The sequence below is a fragment of the Nicotiana attenuata genome, unplaced genomic scaffold (assembly GCF_001879085.1).
Source record: "Nicotiana attenuata strain UT unplaced genomic scaffold, NIATTr2, whole genome shotgun sequence".
Lineage (NCBI taxonomy): Eukaryota > Viridiplantae > Streptophyta > Magnoliopsida > Solanales > Solanaceae > Nicotiana > Nicotiana attenuata.
This window is the reverse complement of record NW_017674435.1, coordinates 67,879-78,250: the sequence shown is the minus strand read 5'-3', so window position 1 is coordinate 78,250 and position 10,372 is coordinate 67,879. Positions and strand designations below refer to the sequence as shown.

At 39.0% G+C, this 10,372-nt stretch overlaps 1 protein-coding gene across 1 annotated transcript; it reads right to left on the bottom strand.

Annotated features, from left to right (window-relative positions):
- Positions 1-1,534: 1,534 nt before the first annotated feature.
- Positions 1,535-2,856, bottom strand: LOC109218668. Its single transcript, XM_019383041.1, has one exon. The coding sequence runs from the start codon at positions 2,831-2,833 to the stop codon at positions 1,691-1,693; it is 1,143 nt and encodes a 380-aa protein (XP_019238586.1). The 5' UTR covers positions 2,834-2,856; the 3' UTR covers positions 1,535-1,690.
- Positions 2,857-10,372: the final 7,516 nt, after the last annotated feature.

Here is a 10,372-nt window from a genome sequence, read left to right as displayed (position 1 = left end):
ATGAGAATTTAATTAACTTCTTGGTGTTGGCTTGCCTGACAGTGGTGTCCGGCACCGTCACGATCTTAGTGGATTTTGGGTTGTGATAACATGGTATCAGAGCACTAGGTTCCCTTAGGTCTCACGAGTCATGAGCAAGTCTAGTAGAGTCTCACGGATCGGTACGGAGACGTCTGTACTTATCTTCGAGAGGCTACAAGGCTGTCAGGAGCACTTCCCTTCTTGATTCCTCATCGTGCGATTTGATTTCCTTTGAGGCTTATGCCCTATTCTCCTTCCTACTCAATCTTATGCGTCGGGAAGCGCTTATTTTAAATCGGGAATTGAGGAATTGTAATGGTACTACAGGCGTGGTACGGGATATTTCTCCCTGCGTGGTTGGTTGGACTATTGTCTTGGCCTTGCGGACGGATATTCTGTCATTTCAGCTCAGTAGCTGTACTTCTGGGAGCTTCGAGGTTATGCACATGTTGCCAAGATGCTTATGAACGGTTATCACGTAGTATTGATAAGAGGCTGGAATGCTTGCCTATGTGTCGGGGCAGTGAATGACTTGAGAGGAGGTTTACTAAGTGTATGATTTAGAGATCCAGTATCTGATTTTCGGCGGAGGAAAGACAATCGAGCTATGAATGATCAGGCTTGGGTTGATAGAGTAACGAGACTTGGTGTTTTCATGTATGGTGGAATTTCTATCTGCGACGTAGTATCGTCATCAAATTGACATTTCCGAAAATGATTGCAAGTTTTTAGCGACGACGTTGATGTGTTAAATTGAAATCTTCTACAGGCTGCTCGTTTTAGAGTAGTATAGTTATTGGGCTTAACTGTTGTTGGAGCCCAGTGTAACTACAGTTGGAGCCCTACGTCTTCTGAGAGGGAACTTTGATCAGAAACCTCCTACGAGCTACAAACTCCAACAAATATTCATTGGATAAATTTCACAAATAGTCATATAATTATAATGAAGAAGTCATACTTATACTGATTAATTGTGAAATTTACCCCTATTCATTCCTCTTAATTAATTGTCTTTCATTAGCTTAATCTTGTTGGGATTATAATGCGAAGAACGTTATGAAGCGAATACTAATATAAAGATTGCTATATATGGGGAATAGTAATTAACATAAGGATTGGTATATAAAAAATAATAATGCATGGATTGTTATACATGAATTTGTGTTTAAATATTGTTAAGCAGGTATTGTTGATCGATAAGTACATATTTATTTCACATTTTATCCCGCATAAAATAAATATATAGATTTTTGCATAGTTATGTGGATATTTAGCATTATAGAGCTTAGCAAAAAATGGCGCATTGGTTACGTAGAAACCAAATATTGCAGGAGTACTAGTTATGCATAGACTAATATAGTGACGCGCAGAGATTTGCGTTGCAACCAAATATTGCACTCTTGAGTTATGCAGAAGTTTAAACAAATAAATTTACTTCATACACATTATATATAGTATCGTTCGGTATCACTCAGCAGTCAGCTCTCGTTAAATCTATATATTATGATCCATATGAACAAAGTTTGATATATATATTTTATGCTTCTTTCGTTTCATGCCGATCGAAGACGGATCGGAATAAATGCAAACGGGGGCACAACCAAGATAGCTACTACTACTATACTAGTAAGTGTTAATAGACCCAAAAAAAGGGGAGGAGATTATCGTATCATGCACTCTGCGCTTCTAGGAAGGTACTGAAATCATCTCTAGCCTTGAGAATTCGTGGTGTTATGCAGGATGATGTGGGCGAGGGCGGGTATGATGTTGGAGACGACGTCGAAAACCGAACATGACGCGCTGATTCATGCGATTTTCTGTGCGTTGTTGTTGTGTTTTTTAGGACGCCTTTCACTTCCTTATCGAAAACAAATGCTGTCGTTACAGGGGAAAGAGTGTCGTCGTTCACAGTACTGCAACGGATGAGCTCCATTGGCAGATCAAAAAACATGTTATTTGAAGCATCTCCTACGTCGTTCATTATAGCCGCCGATGATGTCCACGATCCGCATTCGAATTTCTCCAACGACACTGTCCTTGAAACTACATGATGTCCCATTTCTGACGATACTGTTATTCCACTTTCTTGCCTTCTCCCAGATCTTATATGTTTGATTCCCTTTCCTAAACCTGGAATGAACAAACACAGGGCTCCACATTTGAACTTCTCCTCCTGATTTCGACCCTCCAACATTTTTCCTTTTTTATACGTTCCATCCGTTCTGACGCCTTCTGATGATTCTTGGAATGAGTTATTATTGTTTAACTTGTTGCTGTCCTCAGCAGCAGCTACATGATTATTCGGGGCGAACCAAATATCAAATTCTTCAGGTGGGGCGCTGGCTCTGCCTTCGCCACACGACTTACTCCTCTGTAAATGGATTTCTCTTAACAGATGAAGGTTTGTGAGCGCCACAGAGTGAGAGTGCTGCCGAGCCAAATGATTGGTTGATGACAGAGGGGATGGTAGTTGACTAAGTTGGTTTTTCTTCTTCTTTGATAAAAATTCTGGAGATAAAGCTGTTGAGTTGGGTAGGCTGGAGCTCAAGAACTTGTTATTGGGTGTCAAAGGGATATCAGGAATGGTCAGAGGTTGGGATTTCGGGTGGGGGATCGCCATTTCATTTGATTCTTTCAGGGAGATTGGATCAACTGAAATCTGCTTCGCACTACCCAGGCTCTCCTTCTTAAGTAGCAACTTGGGTTTGCTCATAGACGGATCCTGGATATAGATAATCGGGCGATCACTGAGGTTAGTTACTTCAATGAAAGTTTCATTATCTGATTCTTGAGGATCCATAAAGGGAGGCATATTTCAGCTCTGAAGCTAAGAGTTAATTAAGACTGAAGGGAGGTGCACATATTTAAAGGAGAAATGTGGTAGAATTAGATTGTGGACACCATGTCTTCCAAAACCTTAGTTATGATTCCCACGTTCTCTCTCTGACTCTTATCTTTCTCAGAGTATGTAAAATAATTTTAAGACATGGGAAGCACTGCCTGATTTAGTTTTAGCAATTCTCTCGGAGACTACTAGTTCAATGTAACGCACCCCCACGTCTACCACTTCAACAAAACAAAATTTCTCGAATTTTCTTTTAATAATAATTAACCAGTCGTGTGAAGGGAAGCCTTGGCATAACTGGTAAATTTGCTACCATGTGATCAGGAGGTCACGGGTTCAAGCCGCGAAAACAGCCTCTTGCAGAAATGCAGGGTAAAGCTACGTATAATAAACCCTTGTGGTCCGGCGCATAGCGAGTACTTAGTGCACCGGGCTGCCCTTTCTTTTAATAATTCACAAGTCTTCTGATGGGTGTGACACATAAAAAGAGTTTACCTATCTGGTGAGCAGGGAAATTGATAATTTTATAATTTTTTAAAACAATCAACGGTTTAAATCAAGCCACAATAGTCTCACTTGACAAACAATTCAAAAAGAAATTCACTCCAGAAAAGAAAGGGTCCAAGGGGAAAGACAAACAAATGAGGAAAGAGGGAGGGGGGACTTGATTCAAGTGAGCTAACGTTTTGACAACATGATTTTAGGTCAACTTCACTCGTGCGGTTGGAAGTTGGAACTCAAACAAGTAAAATAATGTAGTGAACGTGCAGCCACACGGTTGCTTAGAAGTATATAACCAACCAAAGCATGGAGAATGGCAGAATGTAGGCAAGCATATAAAACACAACCAAGAGACAACAATGCTCCAACACTGCACATGAAAGAAATTTAGCCCATTCCCAGAGAACATGCAAAAACGCAAACAGTTGTTTCGTTCCATGAGCATTAGAAAATTCATAGTAATCAATTTCTTGGTATATATCCAAACTTCCCTATATTCAAGAAAGTAGGTTTTATTGGATAAAATCAATTTTTTATAATAATAATAATAATATAATGGATAAAATCACGTATGCCAACTACTTACAATGCAAAAATGGTAAAACTTTCACTGTAGGGAATTATAAAACAGAATCAGCCGATGATGATGGGGAATGCAGAGACCAAGTGTACAGAGCTCCATATCCCTGCGTGAAAATGTCCCTTGCCAGAAGTAGCTCCAGAAGAAGTTAACTCATCTCAAGATTTCACTAGTAAAATTCGAGTTAAGGCTTTCTCTACTAGCTTAATGTGGATTTAATCATGACCTGATCGACTAAACTTTACTAGAGGAAAAATTATTTATTATCCTCCATAGGTGTCCAAAAAATGAAGTTAAAATTGGTGCACTCAAATCTTAGGACAAATTTGAGATTTTCCTATAGCTCGGTCTAAAAAGAATACAAAAATAAAGAACTCTTGACCTTCTTAACCCGTGTCATCTCATTTTATTTTGACTGAATCATATGAAAAGAAACTTTATAACAACCTACAAACAGCATTACATTCAAAATTACGAAAATAAAATGCTAACCAATGCAAAAACTGGAACTAAACAATTTGAACATCCATATTCTTGCAGTCATATTTGAAATAAATCTGTGGCTGTGGCCATTATACAGTCACTTTATGTTTTGCTGATTAATAGCTGCAACGTATGTTGCTCAACAGAAAAAGAGATAGAAACTGAAAGTCGCATAACATGTCTCATGAGGCAGTGGTTGTAAACCCTGCTTTTGTCTGATTTCCTTCTATGTTCCTTTTCCTTATCTGCGTAGACCAGGCATATATCCAGTCTAACGAAATGATCGTTTGAGTCTTAACAAAATATAGTCTTGTCTTTGTTGGTCTACTCAAGCTATGAATGAAAGTCTGACAAGAGAAAATCATGAAGTGTTTCAATGTCTGATTTGAAATATAGGTTGAGCAAAACGGCAAAAGGAAAAGAAAAAAAATTGATGTTTGCTTTAAGCCAACTAGTCTTAGCATTATCATAGTAGAATGGAAGTGGAAATTTGAACATAAACATCAAAGATTAATTGTAAAACGTTGTTTACAGTGCATAAAGCTATGGTAGTACCTCCAAATTAGGGCTTGAAGTCATCGCTTCTGCCAGCATCCACAGAGCACTACAATCTTCAGGTACTTTTTCTTCATTAATCTTCAACAAAGAGAATAAAAGGAGTTAGCTAGGCGTTGGCAAATACTATTCAGACGTGTTAAGGACCTTTTAGAATTTATAACAGATTGTAATATTTAAGAACTAGGGAATCTACACCAAATAGAAACAACTAACCAAGTTTACTCTATCAAGGCAAACCGACTATCATATATTGCCAAGCATATAACAATCATTCAGAACTATGGCGCCACCAAGATAAAGCAAAGGAAAACAAAAAACATTGCTGCTCCTTCCATCACTTTTTTATATGAGATATAGTTTATTTTAAAGATGTCCCAATATAACAGAGAAGTTGTATCATGCATTTCAGAATTCAAATTCAGCTGACATCTTTAGAAGGTTCTTCTTTTTCTTTTTATCAGTACACTTCTAGCAGGCCCATTATGTGCAACTTGAAAATGCACTATGAGTGAGATTCACTGCAACTAGTTTTATCCAATCAACACGTCTGAGAGGAAGTATCTTGCATTCCTACAAACTGTTTTCTCCGGAGGTTGTTAATTTGTCATGTATTTTCAGGCAATAAGTATTTAACCACTACAGTTTTCTAATATAATCTTCTGTTTTGCCAATTACCATACAATCCCATAAAATGTCAGTGTTTCATTAAACAATCTTTGAACAAATTCATGCAATCAGGTGTGACGAGGGTCATCACCTGTATTCCTACTCGCTCTGTATTTCTGAGGCCGTGAAAACCTCACTTGGGGGTTGCCTCGAATTTGTGTGCGCAGTCCGGGCGCGTAGCTGGAACGTTTATATATGAATTTGTGAGAAAGATAATAAAATTTTGATGTTTTAATTGATTAAGTTTGACTTCGGTCAACGTTTTGGGCAAACGGACCCGGACTCGTGATTCGACAGTCCCGGAGGGTCCGTAGGAAAATATGAGACTTGGGGGTGTGCCCGGAATCAAATTCCGAGGTTCCGAGTCCGAGGAATGAATTTTTACGTGAAATTATTTTTTGAAAGTAATTAAAGAATTGGGAAGTGTTATTTGTTTAGAAGACTGTGCTGTTGGGCTCGCATTTTGGTTCCGACGCCCGGCACAAGTCTTAAATATGAGTTAAGCAATTGCTGTGAAGTTTGGTTAGATTTGGACGTCATTTGACGTGTTTTGAGCTAGAAGCAGTAAAATTTGATATTTCATGGAAATTGGAAGAAAATCATGGGTCTTGAGGCCTAATTCGATGTTGTTTTGGCGATTTGATCGCACGGATCAGTCCGTATGATGTTTTTGGAGTTATGTGCATGTTTGGTTTGGAGCCCCGAGGGCTCGGGTGAGTTTTGAGTGGGTCCCGGGATGGTCTTAGACTTAAAAGTATCAGAAATTTGCAGGTCCAGGTGTTGCAGGCCCCCAGCGCGGCCGCGGTCATTTTCGCGCTCGGTCCGCGCTGGAAGCCGCGCGGCCGTGGTACATTTCTGCGCGGTCCGCGTGGCTAGGTTCAGAGGGCCAGTAGTCCTAGGTCGCCCAGCGCGGCCGCGTGCCATATCAGCGCGGTCCGCGCTGGGAGATTCAGAGAGTGGGAATTTTGGTCCATTCCAACTAGCGCGACCGCGCACCAAATCAGTGCGGTCCGCGCTGGGTAGGTTCAGAGAGTCATTTTCCCTCCCTTCCTCGGCGCGGCAGCGGGGCATTTTTGTGCTGTCCGCGCCGGGTCTCCAGTACAGTATATAAAGTCGGGATTTTCAGTCATTTTTCACTTTTTCAAAACCCAAAACATAAGAGACGATTTTCCAAACGATTCTACTTCTTCAAAACGATTGGTAAGTGATTTCTAACTTATTTTCTTTACTCCTTAACATCTTTAAACATAATTTCAACTTCAAAACAAAGATTTTAATGGGGGAATTTGGGGATTTAGGGTAGAACTAGGGTTCCTAAATTTGGGGGTTTTGGACCTCAATTTGAGGTCCGATTCCAAAATAACTTATATATTTGAGTTCATGGGGGAATGGGTAGTCGGGTTTTGGTTCGAACCTCGGGTTTTGACCACGTGGGCCCGGGGGCATTTTGGGAATTTTTGAACAAACTTTGGGAAATTTCATTTTCATGCATTCAAATTGATTCAAGTAGCATTTGTTAATACATTCAAGTAATTTGTGATTAGATTCGAGCGGTTTGGTGGTGGATTCGAGGGGTAAAGCTATATTAGAGGATTGAGTTGAGTTTGGAGCATTCGAGGTAAGTGTTTGATCTAATTTTGGCTTGAAGGAATAGGATTAGAGTGTCATTATTTGCTAATTGCTAAATGATCGAGTACGGTGTATAGGCGTGGTGACGAGTATCTATACACCGGTGTCTAGCATGACCGTGGGTCCTTGTTTGCACATATTCCTGATATTTTTGAGGCTCTTCTATCCTAATTGATGAATTCTACATAATGTGAAGAGTTTGAGGATTGGTTATGAATGGTAAATTCTTTGGAGCGTTGGTTCGAACAATAAAAATACTATTGAGTAATAAGTAAAAGAAATGGAAAGAGATATGAATAATCCCTTGCCGGGATGGTTTTAGTATATTGATTATCTCCCTTGCCGGGATGTGAAAGTTGTTGTTGTTACTCCCTTGCCGGGATTTAGCCGTTTAATTGTATTATCCTTTGCCGGGACATTTCTTATTATCTGCTTATTCCCTCACCCGTTTGGTTGTGATTGTTGTTTGGGTGAGGAAGAGTGATAATGTACGAAGGGTCATTCCGTGCCATGTTTTGATTATATTTGCACGAAGGGTCATTCCGTGCCATGTTTTGGATTATATTTGCACGAAGGGTCATTCCGTGCCATGTTTTGGATTATATTTGCACGAAGGGTCATTCCGTGCCATGTTTTGATTATTTATGCACGAAGGGACATTCCGTGCTCTAATTTGACTATAATTGCACAAAGGATCATTCCGTGCCATGAAATGAGAGTTATGTGAGGAAAAGCACGAAGGGTGATGCCGTGCATTCTATTTGATTGTTTTTGGTGAGACTGAGAGTAAAAGCACGAAGGTTGATGCCGTGCAACTGTTGATTCTCCTGTTTTTGTAAATTATTGTTATGGCCCTGTTTCTTACTTAAGTTGATGACTTTATATTCAGTTTGTACTCCCCCATAGCATGCTTCCCTCCCTAGTTAACTGTTTAATTTCGGTACTCTTTCCTTTATTGCATATATATATATATATATATATATATATTGAACTGCACAGGTTGACTTGGTAGTCCTATCTAGCCTCGTCACTACTTCGCCGGGGTTAGGCCAGGCACTTACCAGCACATGGGGTCGGTTGTGCTGATGCTACACTTCTGTGCTTTTTGCACAGATTACGGTACCGGAGCAACTCTTGGACCACAGCAGTAGTTGATCGGGAGCCCTCTTCAGTCCAGGGACTTACGAGGTAGCCTAGCTGGCGGCCGCAGGCCAAAGTCCCTTTCCATATTTTCCGTTTGTTTTCATTGTACCGAGACAGACATTATGTATTGTTCTATCCAGACTTGTTTGTAGCACTCTTTAGTGGTTCGTGAGACAGCGATTCCAGTCTTGGGTAGTGAAACATTAGACCTCCGCATTTTGGGTTTTCAGTTATTTATGTTTTAAAAGACTTCCGCATTTATTTAAAGGCTCAGTATTTTATTATTGTTATGTTGTTATCCGAAAATGTTTAAATGTTTGGCTTGCCTAGCTCCAACAGTAGGCGCCATCACGACTCCCGATGGCGGGAAATCCGGGTCGTGACATCAGGAAATTATTAACTTTCATACAATGTCAATTTAGGGCTTATCTTTTCATCCAACTTTCGTAACGAAAACATTACCTCTGAAAGTCATTGATTGCTCCACAACACAAGCACATAATATCACCAAAAACTATTTTCCCTCCGATATCTAGTTTCTAAAACATTTAACCTTCTAATTCTATCAGTAAGAGAAGTCAATAAGAACTCCCATGCATTTAAACATCTTTGAGCATCATCTCTCCTCCTTGAGGAATTGATTAGTATTCTATTGTCCCATTAAATTATAGGTTGCTTAATTCCAAGTTTTAGGCATGCTAGGTTTTCACCATGTTACTACCATAATAAGTAAGAGCAATGAAATGAATTGTCCATTTCTAAGTTTTACCTGCTATAGGCAGCAGCACAATATAAAAGGATGCCCTTAGGGTGTATTAAAAAGGTGCACACACAACCTTCTGAGTCACATTCCCGATTAGTACATTGTATGCGTCTACATATATACATAATGGAAGCACTTTGCTGTCTTTCTCATGTGGTCTATTATACTTTTCCTATCCTTTCCAACATAAACGACATTCGTTTTATCTTGGAAAGTCCCAAAATGTTTGACACCATTCCACTAGTAATATAATTTTATACAACTTTCGTAAGTTCAATTTCATTTGGTTTTATTTTTAAGGGACGGGCCATTCATATACCTACTAGTCAAATACCACACCTTCCTCAAATCAAACGGATCTCTCTAAAGACAAAGTATTTAATCCAAAAGTAAGGGGAAAAGCCCTTCTGAATAGCTTTTTGAAAAGAAAGATTAAAATATATAACTGAAAAGTAAAAATTTGGTACTCAATGGCAGGAGAACAATGCATTGCATATTCATACAATGTAACACTTCATGCAACTCTAGGACTGCCTGTTCCTCTTCTTGACACCAGACTTGGCGACCTTGGGACTCCTGTTTCACAGCACTCAACATTGCAAGGGCTATCTTTTTCCGATCTAGCCAGTAATAGCTGTCCGCAACCTGGTTCAATACGGCCTTGGCCATAACAAAGTAACTATATTTTAATATAATGTGACAGTCATTTCATAAAAAATTTCCACTATTATTTGATATCTTCTTCGAGTCTTCCACTAAAATTCATATAAAACACAAGTCAAACTAACTTCTTAAATTCTGTAACCAATCAAATGGTGTCACATAACAGGAGATAGATATCTCATTTGCTTATTGTTAAAATTATAATAAACTTGTTTCCATTAGTTCACATTTATATTAAATATGTTTAGATTAGTTCATATTAGTATGAGATGTATGAACAAGTGTAGACTAATGTGAACTTCATTATATGTATGAACTAGCGTAGACTAATGTGAACTTCATTATGAGATGTATGAACTAGTGTAGACTAATGTGAATTTAGTTAGTGTGTTTACATGAAGTTTAGGCTAGATACATGTAGGAGTTCTACTATAAATACCCATGTATGCTAGCCATTTGGAACAAGTCAAGTTGAATGAAAAATATCATTTCTTCTCCATTCTTAAAGTGAGTTGTGAGT